General features: G+C 40.4%; 1 protein-coding gene across 7 annotated transcripts in view; it reads right to left on the reverse strand.

Annotated features, from left to right (window-relative positions):
• The window catches only part of MAP2K5 (mitogen-activated protein kinase kinase 5), a 249,028-nt gene that overhangs the window by 33,167 nt on the left and 195,498 nt on the right, over positions 1-20,363 (reverse strand). For all 7 annotated transcript variants that reach the window (XM_054565240.1, XM_054565238.1, XM_054565237.1 and 4 more), the window contains 2 exons: positions 5,101-5,162; positions 1,981-2,026 (listed from right to left, as the gene is read on the reverse strand). In XM_054565240.1, coding sequence (XP_054421215.1) covers positions 1,981-2,026; positions 5,101-5,162 — 108 coding nt within the window. The remainder of the gene's footprint in view (positions 1-1,980; positions 2,027-5,100; positions 5,163-20,363) is intronic.

The following is a 20,363-nucleotide window of genomic DNA, read 5'->3' on the forward strand; positions in this document are numbered from 1 at the left end:
GACAAATGGGCTCTCCAGTTCATGCATTCCAGAGGATGCTCTCGGCTTCCAGATGGGAGCACCATCAAATAGGTTGCAGGCAGAGAGGGGAAAGGAAAAATTAAAGCCATTAATATGCTAGGAGGAATAAAAAGACTGGCTCCTTCAGATTGGGACCCTAGGATGCGACTCAGGCTCCTTAAGCCAGGGACAATCCACTTTCTTTCCCATCCCCCGTGAGCCCACTATTTTGGCCAAAGGCAGGCAGGGCGCAACCTCCTTGACCACAGGAGCCTCACACATACTCGTTGCTCCCTGCGTCCTCACTGAGCCCTTCCTGAGCCAGGGGGGACCTCGCTACTGCCATACCTGAGGGAATCCGTTTATTTAAATCAAACTGTGAGCAGCACTAGAAATAATGTTAAATTAAGTAGAGGATGGTGCTTTCTGTGACTAAATTTTCATTCTGTTTTATTGATTTATTGATACTTATTAATTAAAAATGTGGACAGCACACACCAGGGTATATAGTTGTAAAGAGATATATTGAAATACATATCCCTTGTCTCTTTCTCTACACACATGCACACACATACACAAACACACATTTGCTTAAGGCACTGGAAATATCCACCCTAACCTTATCTTTATGACTTGCCACCTCAGAATAGTGTTCCTTACCAGTACATATGCCCGTATATACTATCTGCAGATGTTTTATTTATAAGTGGCCAACTCAGCGCAGTACTGAATCACGTATCTACAAACATATCTATTTTATGAAACCCTATTCCTTTGTTTTAATAGCTGAGCTATCCAGCCATATCATCATAATGTACAAGGTAAATGGGTCTCCATCTCTAGAACCTGTTCCAAGTTTTCTCAGATGTGACTAACTGCAAGGATTTCCCAGCCATCAAAGAGACACCCCCCACCCCCACCAAGACCAGTTTATTCTAGACACGAAACCTGTACAACTACAAAGCACAGAGGTTTTAGGGGTGAACTTTCTTTAACTTGAAACTACCCTGAAAAATGAAATTTTGCTCCAGGGGTAATAGGAAGGAGAAAACTACCTTCCTGGAAAGCACTCATGACAAAAAAGACACAGGCTATTATTTTATTTTGGGGATAACATCTGCATATATAGAAGATTGCATGCTTAGGTGTTCATTCGGATGACCTACAAAAGAGGAAAACCTCTGAACCGGTAACTATAAAATGCTTATTATTTAAAGTGGTGAAAGAACGTTGGTTGGAATTTGCTCTGACTGTGATAATCTAAGACAGGGAATGGTACGCAAAACATTAGAAAGAGTAGACTATAATTATTATTTACTAATGTTCGAGTCTAACGTTATTTCAACAGCTTGTGCATTGTCAAATCAACAATCTGCACTAAACAAATGACCATTTGGGAATTGTTAGGAGCATCTCTGTTCCCCTCCCTGCTTGACTAAAAACTGTCATTTGCAATCAAAGACAGCGGCCTTGGAGCTGAGAACACAGCACCAGTAGCCCTGTAGTTGTCTCTTTCTGAGGAAAGACCAAAGATTCACATTAGCTTGATCTTTTGCAGCCCATCTCATTTCATTCTACAAGAATCCAAGAGGACTCCATGCCACATTCAGAATTTCCCGGAGGGTTGCACTAAAAACTTAACATGCTGACTCTCTTCTCTGAGACCAATCTTCTGAATGCCGAGAGGCTGTAATGGCAAACGAGGACAAGGCGTAGCCTAGATTAACCTATGACCCTTGAGTGGGAGGCAAAGGAAAAGAACTCTGCATGAAGTTTCAAAATGGTGGTGGGTTTTTAAAAAGTAAAAACTACTATGTGAGGAACTGAGCTTCAAATACACCTACCCGGTTAAGTAAATACTGTTGCATCTCCAGAACCTGTGGATATTTAAAATTCCATCCTGGTCCTTTTAACAGAATGTTAAGTATAAATATATAAATGGAGAATTCTAATGTAAAATAACTTAAAAAATTTACTTACCATCAGTTCCTCAGGTGCTGGCCTTTCTTTTGGCTGTTTTCGCATGCTGTAAGAGAAAAAAAAAAAGCCTATGATCTCTGTCACTTCTAAATCTGTGCTATAATTTCCATCATTGACTACTTCCCGGGGAACTGGGATGTTATTAAAATTCGTCATGTTCAATTCTTGGCCAAAGTACAGGCACATCTCATTTTAATGTGCTTCGCTTTATTGCGTTCCACAGATGTTGCATTTTTTACAACCTGAAGGTAAGACCCTCTACCAGCAAAAAGATTACGACTTGCTTTATTGTGATATTTGCTTTATTATGGTGGTCTGGAACCAAACCTGCAATATCTCTGGGGTATGCCTGTATTAGCATGTATTCCCTTTTTTTACTTTGGTCTTTAATATGATTTTGGGGGATATCAAGAATCAGAAATACAGAATTTTTTTTTTTGGAATTACTCTTGCAATATAGATAAAGAATGAATTTAAATTTATCCTACTTCTACTTTCGGAACTAATGTGAAAAAAAGCAGCAATATTGTCTTCCTGATACAGTTGTCAATTTAGTTCAAACTTAAATGTAGGGAACAATATACTTCTTTTTTGGTAATTGGGGTAAGACAATAAAAGAAACATGAACATGACTGATGGAATGAAAAAACACCTCATTCCATCATTGTTAGTCCAAATAACACTATATAAAACAGGTCAGGAATCTATATAATGCTACACAATTACAAATGGGTTATTATTCCATTATCTCAACTTTCATTTATTTTGGATACAAATGCAAGTTGACAATTCATTAAACAGCTGTGGGAAAGTTAAATTTGTTTAAACTGCTTAAGGAATCACATTTCTCATGCAAAATATTTCTTGTCTTACATGCAATAGGTATAATTAGTACCTGTAGCATGTACTTAGCTACGTGACGAAACCCCCACACGAGACTGACATGACTATTTGTACAAAACCCAGTAGGTCTGTGGGGTGAAGTCACGAAGAAAGATTGCCGTTTCTGCTGGACAATCACACAGATGGTTTTTCTTTATATAAGGCAACCTCTGACCTTCATACAATCTTTGCATTTGCTGATAGTTATTTTTTTTTAAGTAGAGCGACTTAATGATCATTTGGTTAACAAGAACGCTAGTTATGAACCATAAATGGCATCAAGGACATTCACCTTCCCTCTAAATAACCATATGCACCTCTCAAATACTGCATGCATTAGCAAGTAATTCAAGCTGTCTCTCCAGTGGAGTTGGTAACAGTCCTAATCTGACATTCCAAAGTAGCTGTATCTCTTGGGAAAACAAGGCTATTACCCACTATCATTTCTGTTTCGCCTTGACATCTGTGGAAATTTCAACACAGGTTATTCCTCCCTCTGTCTCCATAAAACTTTTATATAACAGCTGATTAATTTTTGGGACAGGAGGAAGGCAAAACCTTATCTGCGTTTTTCCCTGCCTGCCCAGAACTGGCCCCGCCCCCAGGCTGGGCTCAGACCACACAGTGAGATGGCGATGAGCGTGGTCTTCCCGTCACAAATCCAACAGCTCTGGAGCCAGCGGTGCCCAAACCAGGCGCTCCAGGCAGTTTAGGAATCGCACCGTTTGTTTTTCAATTTCTGCATTTCAATATGGGGCATTCCCATGATGTGCTTTTGAGTGTTTCTAGGAATTCCATGCAAGGGAAATTAAGAAAGATTAATATGTATTTCTGAATACTGGCTCTAATATTAATAAACTCAGGATTCCAATGTTTACCCAACATGTATCTGTTTCCCAATGTGGCATGATTTGGAGAAACAATGTCTATAGAATAAAAACAGTTTTTAAAAGTTACAGAATATTATATATTTTAAATAAATAAAAACAGTGTTAATAAAATTTTAAAAGTCAGGGGAAAAAAATCTCTGCATACTTTTCTATGGAATATAAACTGTATGAGACATTTTTATTAAGAGGTAACATATTACACTTAGTCAAAAAGGTGATAAAGCTTGACATTTATATTAAGGAATATTTCTTGGTTTCACTTTAGCGTAATCATCAGATGGATCATGGGGGAGGGGATGGGGACAGAGTGTACAATCATTTCAGTTTAGCACCATTTTGTGGCACCACAGGAACGGAGGGTTCGTTTTCCACCAGTGGACACGACTCTGAAGGGGCGCTGAAACAAGGAATTCGGTGAAGGGGGAAAAGAGAAGTGAAGGTAGCTAGGAAGGAGCTCCAGCATGTCCAGGTCACTTTCTGGCCGGTCCTGGCTCCTGCCCTGGGTGGGCACCCCTCTCTCTGCTCCCGATTCCTTCTCTCCCCGTGCTGGGGTGAGGGAGAGGGCACAAGGAGCGCAGTGGAGCAGCTGGGCCTTCCAAGGCCACATAAGTGCTGCCGAACGAACAGGGGAGAGGTGGATGATGTGAAGGGCTAATAAAAGGAAAAGTCATTCTACTGGGAGGAAAAAGGCAGAAGGCTGGAAAAGGACCCTTGGCAGAAAAATGCCTGTTTCCCTCAGGTGTAAAATGACAAGGGGCTGCCTAGAGACTGAGTGCCCCTTTGATCTAAATCCTGTGGTTCTTCTCCGTTCCTTAATGGTTAAAGTGGACCTAATAGAACCATGTTTTCATGGTCTTTCAAACATCAAAATTCATTGAAATGGGACATCAGTATTGCATTTAAAATATAACCAAAGATAAAAGTTATTTACTGAAAATCCAATAAATTAATAAACTATGCTGCTTCCACTTAGTGACAGACAGTTTTATGGGCAACTTGAGGTTACATTAATAAAAATAAGCTTCACATATCTGTTCAATGGGGGCTATAAAATTGTGTATTTCTTAAAAAAATAAAAATGGATACGAACAGTATCTGTACTCAAAGGAGTAGCCTGATTCTCAGTTTATTAAAACAGAAAAAGCCTCTAAAGTACAACCCTTTGTGTAAATAACGTTTACATAATTTAAACAATTTCTTCAGCTTTGCTGCCCCATCTGCCCAAGGCCCCGAAGTCCCTCCCATCTCCAAAAGGAAGCAGGGAGAGCCATAAGGTCTCACGGAGCCTCCGAGTTAATGGCATGTATCATTTACATTGAGGGCATGGCATGTTTGCAAACAGGCTCACCACTGAGTGATGAAATGTACAAATGGCTCGGAGAACTCTCCAACCGGAAGGACGGGCGAATCCTGGGATGGAGGAAAAACAAGTCACCAAAAGTCACAACAATTCCTTTTCTTTCTTTATACCCTTCCTCCCCCCACCAAAGTAACCGTATAAAGATGAACATATAACAAAAATTCACCAGCTGGTGGAAAGAAAAATAAGGTCTTATCCAATTAAAAAGCCTGTCTATACCCTCTTCCACATGCTTAAGTAAAATGCCAAATTTAGAGCCCCACACATTTTACAGTGGTGAGAAACAGGAGAACAAAGAGGGAGGGAAGGTGAAAAAAGGACAATGATAGCCACAGGGTAGGAAAGAAGGTACGAAAGTGTAAATGAGAAATTAATGATTATTTAAGTAACACACAAATGGTCTTGTAATTAACAAAGAGCTGTTAAATTATTCTTGTGTTGACCTTTGTTTCTTTTACTGGATTTGCTATTTATTTACACTTTCCTTTTTATTTACATTTATTTATATATTCAACTGCTCTTTACTGTTTTCCCAAACAGAATCGTTTGGGCCAGATTTTTTTTTTCTTACTTTAATAGAAAGGCTTTTAGGGAAAGCTGCTTCCTGAAAAAGTATTTCAGCTTACTTGCAGGTCTAGGCAAACTTGTCATATGAGGAAGTCAGTGCATTAAGGACATAATGAAAAACTCCCACCTTGACCACGAAACAGAACTAGGGTGGAAGTGGCGTCACTCTAAAGAGCAGAAAACTACACAGCAGCAAATGCTCGACAACAACTGCGTAATACAGGGAGCAAACACCATTACCATTTGCAAAGGAAGGCTTTAAGAATTTAGGAGTTTTTTCAAGAATGACAGAGAGCGCCACTGTGTTTATAGTGTAACGGCTCAGGATGTAATGAAATTACACTGCAGAGTACTTTAACAGTCATCTCATTAGACCTACAGTTGGAACAAGAGAGCCACATAAAGTAGGCAGCTGCAAATGACTCCATTCTCATCTATTCTCATTTGCTATTAAAAATACCTTTCGGCGGCTTTTTTCCTCCCTGACATCCCTACACAAAGTGCCCTGCAAAGTATGATACATGCACCTATTTAAATTAACAAAGGAATGACTTATTTTAATCTCACTGTGCTTTGGAGTGCTTTGGCCATTTGGATGAGCAATATATCATTACATACAACCTTCCAGCGCTGCAGGCAAGAAACTCAGAGCATGCAGCATTTGGTGGGAGCCAAACAATTTCTCTAGCACACAACTGTGTCAAATGCATGCATGTATTCATTATTGAGAACGAGAGGAAATGGCTTTGATGTAGTGGAAAAAAGAAGATGATAAAAGCACCTCTGCAATATGCGTGTCATTATCAATGGTGGCAGATAGATACAATCGTACAGCCCCCTATGTGATTAGTAAATATACATATAATTGCTGTGGCCAATTATCAGAAAAATGAGATCGGTAATTACAAGACAGAAAATTAACTAGAACTCTTATTAAGGCTTTGTTTCCAATTCAAAGAATTGGAAACTGCTGGAAAATACAACTGAATCAAAAGGAACTGAGTGGGTCAAAGCAGCCAAAAAAAAAAAAAAAAAAAAAAAAATCCCTAAGAGGTAAAAAGAAAAAGAAATGTGAACAAAATGTTTCTTAGCTTCTGCCTATCTGTCCTCTTTGAATGTACTCTATTCACACAGAGGAGGGGAAGGTTAGTAATTGTAAACTTAAAATTCTCATCAGTAGAGAAAGGCTTGTAAGAGGAAAGGACAACAAAGGAAAATGGGAGTGAAATAAAATCTTGCCAAGTTCAAAGGATTACATGCAGCATTACATAGAGAGGATATGAAAAACGGGGGGCTGACGAACTCATCTGCTCAAAAAAGAAAAACAAGACGCGCAATAACATGACAAGTCTTTGCTAAAGGTACTATAAAATGGTCACAGAAGTCCCATTGGTTTGAAGAGCAAAAATAAAACATACCAATTTCAACCCAGCCCGTTTTAGGAAAGCCATCTGTATTACCAAGCCTGCAAGATTCTACAAGGCCCACTTCAAGGAATGACATTTTACTGTCTGAAACAAAACTGTTTGTAAAAGGAGAGGTCAAAATCTAAGTTATAAAAATTATGGACTCTGATCAGGTTGTTAAGTTTTCTAAGTCATTTGTTCCTGAAATTTTTTTGGAGGCTGTAGTACTGCAAGTGTCTGAGTAACAGCTGCTTTAAAATGCGATGTTTAGGAAAATGAAAGCCTACTGTCTTAATGTGGCTGAATATTTACCAAGATGGTTAAAATTCTGGACTGGTTTTCTACAAAGATCCTGGTCTAAAACATGATGCTAATGTGGGCCTCATTTCAAAGTATGATACCAAGAGTAAATTAATGAATTATAGACTAGACAACTTGATGAAGATGTCATTTTAACACGGATGAGAAACAAAACGAGGAAACGTGACATCTTTGCATGGATAGTTAATTTTATTTAAGACCTGATATTGTAGCCTGTTAAGTTCCTCATAACATAAAACTAAGGAACACTGGGTGGTACCCATGAATAATTTATTTCACTTGTGAAAATGCCAGCCCAAGTCGACTTTGCAGAACCAGAGTGGATTCTCATCTCAGGGGTGCCTGGAAAGAATCACTCATTGAAGATATGGGGCGGGGGGAGGGAGAGGCGGGATTCTAACCTCACATGCATAATGCCAGATACTTTTCATTTTCAAGTCCATGTCTCTTGCATACCCTCAAAGGAGAATTTTCTGAGATGGCGAAGACTGACATGGGGTGGTGGCGGTGAGGGCCACACAGAAACACGGGACAAGGGGGTCCTCTTGAGAGTCCCCAACACCACAGAAGCACGTGGGCTCACACTCCAGAGGAAGGAAAATGAATAGACCTGACAGTGTACACAACACTGGAGGATTTTGAAGTATACTCTTTTCATTTTTAAGCAAGTAAAAAACCTCCAAGAACCTGCTTGTTCCATTTTGTACTTCAAATCTGTTTGAAGGAGGGAGGGAGGCTCATTGGGAAGCTGCTCCAGTTTCACTGAAGCTTCCAGCCAGGCAAAGCACCCGGTCCCCATAGGGTGAGGAGAGTCTGAGAACCACACCACAGGGCTCAGCGGGGCCAGTATGCTGGTTGCTGCTACTTATCAAAACTGTTCTCTGTGAAGTATGGGTTCAGGCCAGATGAAGAAATATATTTCAAAAATAAAAACAAATTGGAGAAGCAGTTACACTAATAACTCTCAGGACTGGCTAAAACTGACACTAAATTGTTAATAAAAGTCACTCACTTTAAGACCACGGGTGCCATACTTCACCTTAAGGACTTTTTTGGGGATGGGCTTCTACGCATGGAGGTATGGAATGAGACAGTGTACACAACCTTAACCAAAAGCTTTAACCTGACACTCCAGTCCCAAATCAACTTTAGAGTCCTGCAGGCTAAAGGGATACGAGCTGGATCTTGTTATGGGAAGGCGACTGTTACATAAAAACGGCTGCCATAAACCCTTTCAGTAAGCAATTCTGGCCATCAAGGAGGGCCGTTTCCAAGTCTCTGAGGTTTCAGTAACTACCTGGTCAGCCCCTTTTGCTAAACAACAGGAGCACAAGCAGGCGGCATGCTAGAGAGCAGCGAAGGACAATGGGAAAAAAGTTTGAGTGATGCCTTTGCCTTGTGAATAATGAACAGTTCAGGAAGGTCAACCCATTACAACTGAAACTGTTTAATTATTAATTATGCACAATCTATGAGCAAAAGGACAAGTTCAGAATGTTTAATGTATGCTAACTTCAACTGGACTCTCTCTGGGTATTTTGTTATTAGCACTTGTCAGCAAGGTACTCAGGCATAAAAAAAAAAGCCAGCAGCAGGAAATCCGAGTGTGTGTGTGTACATGGGTACCTGTACACTCAAAGAGGGGGGAGGGAGAAGGAGGTCCGATTCCAACCACAGCTGCTACGAGTTCACCTGCACAGCAAGTTTGCCTGTAAGTACACCTTGTGACCTCGAGAGCAGGCAGGCACGTTGAATACTCCAAATATAGAAAACATAAATAAGAAAAATGCTTTTGAAATGACTTACTTAAAGGGGAGAGCATTATTTTAAAGGCACAGGTTTTTTTTTGAAACTATGATAATTCTTGGCTTTGAAAGGCCCCCCCATGTCATTTTACACACATAGGTATAATATGAATTAAATCAGTGGATTGAGTCAATGTCAATTTCCTGGTTGTGATACAGTACTATACTCATGAACTGATTACCATTGGAGGAGACTGGGCGAAGGCTATGCAGGAGTTCTTTGTATTGCTTCTTACAACTACATGTGAATCTAAAAAAGATGCCAAAACAGAAAGTTTAAAAAGAAAAAGGTTGCCCTGGCTGGCGTGGGTCAGTGGATTGAGTGCCAGCCTGTGAAACAAAGGGTCCCCAGTTCGATTCCCAGTCAGGGCGCATGCCTGGGTTGCGGGCCAGGTCCCCAGTAAGGGGGGTGCGTGAGAGGCAACCACACATTGATGTTTCTCTCCCTCTCTTTCTCCCTCCCTTCTCCCTCTCTAAAAATAAATAAAGAAAATCTTTATAAAAAGAAAAAAGGTTAGGAAATAGTTTTAAAACCCCTAATGAGCTCCAGATTCTTAGAGGAGCTCAGCTATATAACAAAGAAACTTGGCATAATTAGTCAAGTGGAAAAATGTTAAGGTTAAGGGACTTTTGCTTAAAAAAAATACCGGAGCTTAAAAAACAATGGAACTTGACACTGACGTGGAGGTCAGTTCCCATCCTGATAGGGCACACACAGGGAACTGTGTAAAAGTGATACAATCATTCATTACTCAATTTATTCATTCTTAGAACAATTTTCTTGACTACCTACCATGTGAAAGGCACTAAACCTGGCATTGTGGGATGACTGATACTTAATCCATATCCTCAGAGAGTTTGTGTATTGTTCAGAGGATAAGACATGTATTCCTAGTAAACAGCCCTGCAACATGGAGGAAATGGCCAAGCTGGGCCCTCCGGCTGTGCTGGGGAGAACTGAGGGTTCGATGCGGTTTGCTCGTACCTGAGTTCAGAGAAGAGAGTGATGGGGAACAAAGTTGGGAGTCTGGGGGCTGTGAGACACCGTCTTTGCTCCCCAGTTTTTTCCTTCCTCACTCCGGACAACACCGGGGGAGGTGGTGTGAAGAAACCTTGACCATCTTAATCTGTGCCCTGTTCCCTTCTCTTTGTGCAAAACAGACATTACTTCAAACTAAGATTTTATACTTATTAGCGGCAAAACACAAGGAAGATAGAAGGGCAGCTTTTCAGAACTCTCAGGGTGTTGGCTACACTGATGACTTCTAAGGTCAGGTGTGCTATGGTTAGATTAAACCTGGCTAGTTAAATGAAATATGGCAGGCCATCTTAACTTTTAAAAATAGCCTATTTCAAGACTTCATAGTCTCAAGCCATCAAACCAACAGGTGGTTACATCACAGAACCACCTGGAGCCTGACCAGTGTTGAGAGTTACACTCTAACATTTTAAAAATAAATCTTTTAATTCAAGTGTAACGTTTCTTTGGCCTGGCCCAACAGTTTCTGGTCATACACAAGGGGGTTCATACTAATGGGAAGAGCTCTCTTAGCTCGCTTCATGTTTATCCACAATGCTGGGATCAAAGGTCATTTGTGATTCCAGTAGCTTCATGTTAGGCAGAACAGCATTTTGCTTTGTTAGACCCCAAACTGGTTTTTGCTTCTCCATTGTTCACTGCCTTAAACATCTTTGTGAGACAACTGGCAGAATCCATGACAAATCTGCTCTCCCCTGGGGGAAAAAACTAGTTTGTTTGGGGGGGAAAAAAAGATACAAAAGCCTCAAAACCAAAAAATAAAACAAAACAAAAACCCCCCTGGATTCTCACCTTTAAAAATATCCACAGAAGCTAATCTATAAACCAAAAACCCACTAGTCCAAAGTGCAATCCAATGGTAGATTTTGGGACATTAGCTCAGTTTTAATATTTTGAAAGTCCTCAATGTTCATTTCTGTATGTTACTTCTGTAACAGACTATAGCCAGGAAAACAAGGCAGTCATTTATTATCCATAGGCAGGTACTCCTGGTCAGTCCGAGAATGAGAGAGCCTACTTTAAGATATGAGTAAACCGTAATTAGACATCAGATTTATAAAAATTTCATCAGTGCTTGTTAAAAACACTTACTTAAAAACGTGGCCATTCTGTGAGGGAACAATGAGCATTCTGACATTATGTGAATGCTTGATCTGTTGGGCGTTATAAAGAACAGCACTGGGGTGGGAACGAGGCTTTCAGTTTAGGAAGGCTTGCAGATGGACATGATCCGAAAAGAAAGCCTCAGACCCTCCTCAGCTGGAGACCAGAAAGCCCTCCTTTTACTCATCCCGCTCGACATCAAGCCCTGAGCAGAGAAAGTGAAAGATGATTCAATTTCCACACTGGGTCACCCCATGCTCTGGGTTGCCAGATGTGACAAATTACATATGTGGGCATTTTGGTGTGAAGTTCTGTCCACTGGGTCCGAGCTGACAGTAGCAGCTCATTTAACTTGTCTCAGATGGACCTGGAACCAGGGACAAAAGACATGAGTTTTTACCACTGAAACACCCACCTTACCTTACCTATAAACCGTTAAATCAGGGGAGAACCAGCTGTTGGCCTAGTGAACAATGTAGCCAGATGGCTTATAAAAAACGGCAAATTTAAATGAACAGGTTTAAAGGAATCTGTTTTTAGGTAATTGAAATTTGAGATCATAAAGATTTTGCCCATTTTCATTTTTTCCTAAATATGTTTTAGAAGTTCCTCAGTATTGGGATAAGAGAGAAGATGAACAAACAAACTTGGTTATTAATGTCAAAACTAACCCTTCAGTTAGTCTACCAATTTTTTGTCATTTAAAAGATTTGCATTTACTTAGATATTTTCTAAACATATGGTAAAGTTCTTGGTGTTTTATAAAATTCCTTGAAAATAAATAGGTAGAGAAAACTGGAAAATACATTAATCTTTAAAAAAAAAATTTTTTTTTTTAAAAGACATTGCTCTGTCTGGTGTGGCTCAGTGGACTGAGTGCTGGCCTCTGAACCCCAAAGGTTGCTGGTTCGATTCCTGGTCAGGGCACATGCCTGGGTTGCGGGCCTGGTTTCTAGTTGGGGGTGAGCGAGAGGTAACAGATCAATGTATCTCCTGCATGTTAATGTTTCTCATCCTCTCTCCTAAAGATATTATTTATTTTTAGATATTATTTTTAGAGAGAGGGGAAGGGAAGGAGAAAGAGAGGGAGAGAAACATTAATGTGAAAGAAAAACATTATCTGTTGCCTCTCGTACATGCCCTATCCAGGGGCTGAACCCAAAGCCCAGGCTTTGTGCGTGTGCACTGACTGGGAATCGAACTGGCGACCTTTTGCTTTGCTGGATGATGCCCTACCAACTGAGCCACACCGGTCAGGGCAAATGCATTAATCTTTTAAACATTATTTGCAAAACTGCTTCCTTTCTAAAGCCAACGAATATCTATTTTCCTTTTTATTTTAGGTCTCTTGTTGGTATAAGCTATAATACTCAGTGTTATTGAGAGGTGCCTACATGAACAGCACACTCTAACATCCACATACATCTCCCTCTTCAATGGCGTAGGCAGAGCAGCAAAAAACATGCTTGTCTCATACCAAAGGGATTTCATTTACAAAAGTAAAATCCGTTATTGTCCTCTTTCTCTGTAGCCTCCCAATGCATTTCTATTGCTTTTTCATAAAACACTGCTGCAAATAATCAAGCATGACCATTGACATCCACGAGATTGAGTTTTAGGAACCATTAAATGAGCTCACCCTCGTGGGAAGCCTCCTGCTCAGGCTGGTCTAAAGGTAATTATTCAGCAATTCCTACCTGTGGTTTTACCTTGTCCCTATATAGTGTTTGAATTTCATACACTGGTAAGGTCAATTTTTTTTTCCTCAGGAGAAGTCCAGCTACACGTTTGATTCAGGACCTAAATTATAATGTTAATATACACACTGGTGTTTCACCAGGTTCTGTGTGCAGAAGTACTGATTAAAAGCAATCTTAAAGGTAGATCATACGCTACATGAGAAAAAAAGAGGAAAATCTAGAAGAGAAGAATAACAAAATATAATCCACATCGGTTTCCTAAATGAAAGGAATTATTCCTCTTTACATAGGTAAGGGGTTAACATTGAAACATCTGAACTACATCCACACGTTGTTCAAGGGCAAGCACCTGGCAGGTCCGTGTCCTGAAAAATCAACAAGCCATAACACTATCAAGTCAGACTCTGAGAACTCAGTGAAAGCTAAAGACCACATTGCCACACTGTATGTCCTCCTGAATGTTCACTCGACTGTTGGTGAAAATAACTGCTGCCATTCGCAACCTGCCCTGCAAGCTGCGGAGAAGGGAGAAAGCAGAACTTCCAGTGGCTGCGTGGTATAGGAGAGCTGGTGGTATTTGCTTGCACATTTTTATAAACAAATTCAAAGGCTACATCAGCGGTGACTCAAAGGCTGAGAATCATACTTGGAATTGTGCCCTACCTGGTTCTGAACACACAGAGAGAAGGGAATTTAAAGTTGGTTGAAGGAGATACCGCATCAGTTTAAAATGAGTCAATGTGAGAGGAACAAAGAGAGGGAGACAGGGAGGGAGGGAGGGAGAGGAAGTGAAAAAAAAATAGAACTACATACTGTGAAATGAACAAGTTCAGTTAGAATGTTCATCAGGATTTGGAAAATCATAATGCCATCTGCTACTCTGGACCTCCGAACATCAGGGATCTCGTGGGCTCAGACGCTTCCATTTCCAGGAGGAAGGAAGGAACTTACACCCCCTGGAATGCTGCCCCCATTCTGGAGTGAAGGCAACACCCCAGCCCACCCGTTTGGAATCTCTTTTGAGAACAGCCGCAATGCTCACAGATGCGTTTTCCCTGGTTTAGGAAAATTAACGGTAGGCAAAATGATTACAGCAACCAGGCAGTGAGGCAGAGCGGTGCCCCAGCCCGAGCTGCCGGGTAACTGACCCTGGCATCCAACTTGGGCTCAGGGTGTGTAGGTCCCATCATGGTGGATTAAATGAGCATTGTCCTACGGCTGGATAAGACTTCACAATAGAGCAACACATGTTAAATGACAGCCGCCAAAACTGGCCCCACCAGGCAACTGCCCATTCACAGAATGCTATTCATAGGCCTCCACCCCCAAGAAATTAATTCATTAATAATACATCAGGCTTCATGGACAATTCAAAGAAAACAACACAAAGCTACTTGTTCAGTGACTGCCTAAAGATGTAGAATTTTTCCTGGTTAAAAAAAAGAAAAACAAATCTAATTGACTTACTGAAATCAAAATCATAGGGATGGTTATGCTAATACTTTGCTTAGTAAAAAAGGAGAAATGGAGAAAATCTATCCACTAAATTCACTCACTGACACTAGGAAATAATATACAGATTTTTTAATAGTGGCTAATAAAATCTGATAGCTGTCTATTTAAGAAATGAATTTTTCCCACTTCAAGTGACTTTGTGTATCCTTCAGACTATCAGGAAAAAATTTGCTTTTAACTTGTTTCCTCTGCTACATTTTTAAAACTCACTTCCTTTCTTTCTCCTCCCTCCCAACAACTCATAAATATGAATTAAATATAATTATAAATGAACAGAACATTAACTTTTGGATTACTGCTGTGTTTTGGTAGAATGTTAATGTCATTTCTAAAGAAACAGTTATTATCAATAGAAAAAGTAATTACTAAAGAAATCATGGCCTTAATGCTAACCTATTTTCAATCTTCAAACCAGCCAAACTGCATTAATTTAAACATACTGGACTTTTCAAAGGAGGTATTAGATTTCTAAAGATTGCCTTACATAAAAGAGGAATATCGGTTTTCAGCCTCCCAATTATATATTTCCAACAGAGAGTCTAGTTAATATCACTAGAGGACAAGACTATTGTATATCCACTTGGATTAATTTATCAGGGTTCTAATGCCTGTCATTAACTCATACAAGTTGCAAACATCATGTAATCCCACATCATCACTATTTGTGCCAATGGTTAGAGTGTTAGTCACTGCACAGGTCTTTGGAGAGCTCAGGCCAGCAAGTTTTGTCTCACTTAAAAACGCAGTTATGTGTCCTGAAAGAAACAGGTCATCCTTAGGATGCAGGGAGCAGCAGGAGAGATGGGGGACGGGGGGATGGTGTTCCTTTTACTCTTTGCTAACTTCAGAAGCCAGAATTACAGCCAAGTCACTGGATGAGTATTACGCGTGTGAGTTGGTTAATACTACTCTTTGAATCGCAGGGAGGTATTATTAGGCAACCGCTTTTATGCCCCCACACCCCAGCCCAAGAGAGCCTGCTATGTTCACATCGCAGCAGTTTCTCAGTTAACCAGCCAGGAATGAGTGATTCTGCATGAATTCACCTTTTAAGATAACAGTGGTTCAAGAACCCAACCTTTTGTATATATAAATCTTTCTAAAAGGAGTCAAGCTCCTCCCTGCTAACTTAAACAGAGTATGCAGAACAGAATTCAATTCTTTCTTAAAGATATGGAGTCATTCTGACACAGTGAAAATGAACTATGTTGCAATATACCTATGCCCTTGGGCATGTCTGCAATGCTTTCTATGTTGTCTTCTTTCATAGCTTTTAAAATAATCTTTCCCTTTGATGCCAAAATGTTCAGCTGTCATTTTCTGCTGCCATCAAGATCAATTATAATATAGTAGAAAGAGTCCTACTGTCACTCAGTTTCCTCATCTGTAATATGGAGGTGTGAGAAAGCAGCATGACAGGAGGAAACCTGCTGGAAACACTCAGTAAACCACACAAGTTAAGGACAGACTTCTGAATTTTGATAAAGGACCACATATATTAGCTAAATACCTTCTTGTCTTATTCGACTACTTTTTGGATTTGTTTTTCTGAGGTCCTGAAAAAACAAGTTGTAAGTTCTTACAATTACACATAAACTTCATTTAACAAGTATTTATGAGTGATTACTGTGTATTACATGCAGCCCTAGGAAGATGAAAAGCTCAGGAACTTAGTCTTACAGTCTAAACTTCCTATAACTGGTTCTGAAACAGGGATTAATATAGTTTTGAATGAGGCACTTGGTGCTCTCCTATGAACGCTAATCATCTTCTCACAAAATGTGTGTGCCCTGTCTCACTGCAGGCCTGGCTGCCTGAGGTGTGTCTTTATCCCTTACCCTACCCTCTCCCCTCTTCCGTTCATCCAATTGCTCGGCCAATCCAGCTTATTCCATCTCCTAAATACCTTTCATACATGCCAAGGCTGTCCTAATTAAAGCTCTCATAACTTCTGATCAGAATTACAGCTTAACTGTCGTTGCCAATAATCCATCTTCCACAACCCTATTAGAGTGATTTTCCTGAAACAAATTTGGTTCTGTTGATCCTCTGCCGAAAACTTTCAGTCCTCCCTCTATCCCCCCACCTGCCCAGAAATGCCTCCAGGCAGTGTGTAAAGATCCACTGAAACGTGGCCCTTGCCTCATCTCTTAATATTTTGCCAAGCATTGCAGCCATAGTAAATTTCTGCTGGGGCTTCAAGTATCTCTGAGGCTAACTCCTACTGGTCCTTTGGAAGCCCCTTCTCTGCAGAGCCCTCAGGTTCATTATTATCGCCTCTATTATCAAATCTCTGTATTTCTTGAGCAACCTGTCTCTAATTTTATTATAGAATTTATATGAAAACCAATTAACCATGGATTCATGGGTTAATTTCTGGGCTCACAATGCTATTCCATATGTCTGTTCCTGAGACTAAAGTCTACTTACTTTCTATCCTCATCAAAGAAGAACTATCAGTATAACTTAGAATTATTCAGCTGGCATCTTAAACAATCAAGCCCATTATTTGTCTACATACCTGGCATTGTAGGCCATTGCTGACCACTAAAAGTTTCTGCTTTTATTTCAGAACAAATTTGGTAGTTCACAAATCTTGTCATTATTTCTTACTAGGAAATCAATACTTTCATGTAGAAGATACTTCCGATGGGGTATAAAACGTGACTTATTTGAATTCACTTATTACTAGTAAAGTGAATTAACAGAAGTATAAATCAGGGATTTGCTAACTGTCCTGCTAAGCACCTACAGATTACAGATGTTAGACAGAAATTTATTTTTAGCTGTAATATGCTTGAAACATATATATAAAAACACTCAGGGTAATCTATTTTTCTAGTTGTCATGTTTTAGACAACCCAAACATTCTCAAACACATCTATGAACTCAAAAATGATTCACAAGAAAGTTTCAAGCTCTTCTGACATTTACTTTTTTCCTTTCTTGACCTGACAAACTTCTATTCATCCTTTAAGTCCTACCTTAAACGTCACCTACCCGGAGGGGCATCTAATCACTCTACTTCCAGAACAAACCCTCCTCTGGCTGAACAAACTCTCCTGTCCTGGGGTTGTATAGTATGCACCCGACAATGAAGTACTTATTCATTTCCATGTCCGTATCTTTTCCAAGGCTATGAACTAGTTGGGGGCAGGTCAAGGTGGAAGTCCCTACTTTATTCATTGCAATTCCCACCACCTCAATCCACTGATCACCCCCACTTGCTGGCTCCAGCCAACCTGGGATTCGGTGACTCAGATACCACTGCTGTATTTCCACCTGCCATTTAACCAGTGTGGCCAGCCCTTTGTTGCCAACCAAACTGGGAGCCCAGACATTGGGTAGAGTGTTAGACACAGCCCCCCGCCTTCGAGGCCCAGGATTTGGGAATATACTTCTGCCTTCCTGTCCCGATTCACAGACCCAGTTTGCAGCTGGCCTGGGTACCTTGCCTAGAAGTCCAGTTCTCTCTAGGCTTGGAGGCTGTCCTGACCATAACCTGAACAACTTGAGCTAGCATATAGTGGAGGTTTTGTGATAACTATTTGCTGAATGAATGAACAGAAGCCCACTTTAATTTTACTTCATTAAAGGGGTTAAGCACTATCTCTCTTCCTAGATGAGTGTGTTTGATCTTACACATACCACTTAGGTATCTAATTTTTTTAAAAATTATATTTTATTGATTATGCTATTATAGTTGTCCCAATCCCCCCCCTTTTGCTTCCCTCCATTTAGCACCCCCCACTCCCTCAGGCAGTCCCCACACCATTGTTCATGTTCATGGATCATGTGTATAAGTTCTTTGGCTCCTCCATTTCCTATATGTACTTTATATCCCCATGGCTATTCTGTAACTACCTATTTGTACTTCTTAATCCCCTCTTCTCTTCACCTTTTCCCCCACACCTCCCTCCCATCTGGCAACCATGAAAAAAACAAAGCTATGAATGATGAAATGGAAATAAATACATACCTATCAACAATTGAATCTAAAAAACAAACTAAGCAAACAAAAGAACAGAGACAGAATCATGGATACAGAGAGAGTTTTGTAGGTATTTGATTTCATTTGTCACTTTTATTTTGCCAAGGTCGTTATCAGGAGTGCAAAGACTGAAGACATATGGTCAGACTACTGGGGCAGTAGGTAGTCACTGACAAAAATGAGGAGTGACCACAGAAAACAGAGGTAATCACAAGAGAGAACAGAGGACAAACACCAAGCAGAGCAGCACAGCCAAGTAGGGCCACTTAGCCTGGGAGCAAATGGTTCTGTACACTTCAAGAGGCCCAAGTGTGTCACTGAGTGCCAAAGCCAAACACACAGGCAAAATGGTTGGTAAAATTCAGTGCAAGAACAAGGTAAGCCCTGTACAATTCTATAGCTCTGGGGGTATCAATACATCAAAGTACCATGTTCAAACCAAGGACCTGAGTCATCAAGAAAAGGTGAAATGATATTCAGTACACTCTGTCAACAGGCTGCCAAGAGCAAATACATTTTAGAAACATCTCTTTCTAAGAATGCAAATTTCCTCATTGTTATTAGAGCTTGAAGTAGTAAACTGCAGAATCTACAGTTAGGACTACCTTATTCTCCAAAGATGTCAGACGGCAAAGCCATCACAGTACACACAGGCACACATCACTTACAAGAAACCAAAGTTTTTTATAACAGGTACTCAGGGACTTGGAGAAGGCCTGATTAGAACCTGAGGTTTTAAAGTAAGAAGTGCTTTTTAAAGAAGCAACTCCGAGCACCAGCTGGTGTCATATCCTGAGTTAGCTAGCCCCAAACTAGATTAAACTCGCCCCGCCAAAATTAAACTGGATTGCTCAGATTTCTGATTGCAGCTTGATTCTACTATTACCTTAGCTACCTTGCTAATTCCCATTCTGTGGTCCAAGTTTCATGTTTGGGACTCTTACTCCTGTTTTAACTTTTGGTGTTTTCTGTTTGGACATCTGGGGTCTGACTCTGGATTTGTCCCACGATTCTATCTCCTGAGTCCCCGAGTGGCTCTGACATTCACTTCTGTCCACTCCAGGGCTCTTGCCCACCTGGTCTTATTTTATTACTTCTTTATGCTTTGCCAGGTTATGTGGGGAGGTCAAGCTGCAGTCACATAATAATGAAGTATATTACACTGGGATTTACTTTGCTATTTTGTATATGGCTCCAAATACATCCATCTTGTCTGAATTAGGCTTCCTTAAAGGTGGTACTTTTTGATCTGACTTTTCTCTAACAGAAATAGTATCCTTTTCACAATGGAGTATATCTCATGCTCAAGGAGTAAAATGGCTCAAATCCTGGCTGGTTATATTCACTCAGGAATAAGAACCCTAAAATTGAGATGCAAATGAAGATAGTTAATTGCCTTCTGGGATCTAAAAGGGCAGTCAGTCTTAGCCTAAAAAGCCATTATGGAAGAGGTTCTCACACTTTAATTGTACGAAGAGTTACCTGGGAGTCTAGTAAAATGTAGTTTCCTAGGCTCCACACCTAGAAAATCTAATTCAGTGATCTGGGTGCAAGAACCTACATTTTTAACAAGAGCCTTAAGTATATCTGATGCAGTTAGCCCTTGGACTACCCTTTTCAGAAACACTGTATCGCAGCAATGAGAAAGCTGGTAACCATTGGACAAGCACAGTAATTAAAGGACACCCCCCACCCCTGCCCCGTCCATTCTTTCTTAGGAACTATGATGCACCTTGCTTGAAGGTCATCTGGACACTTCTTCCCTCATGCTCTCGTACTGAATATCAGCTCAGTTCCAAGACC

Source organism: Pteronotus mesoamericanus, unplaced genomic scaffold, assembly GCF_021234165.1.
Source record: "Pteronotus mesoamericanus isolate MK-2021 breed Mesoamerican mustached bat unplaced genomic scaffold, CSHL_Meso_final contig_164, whole genome shotgun sequence".
Lineage (NCBI taxonomy): Eukaryota > Metazoa > Chordata > Mammalia > Chiroptera > Mormoopidae > Pteronotus > Pteronotus mesoamericanus.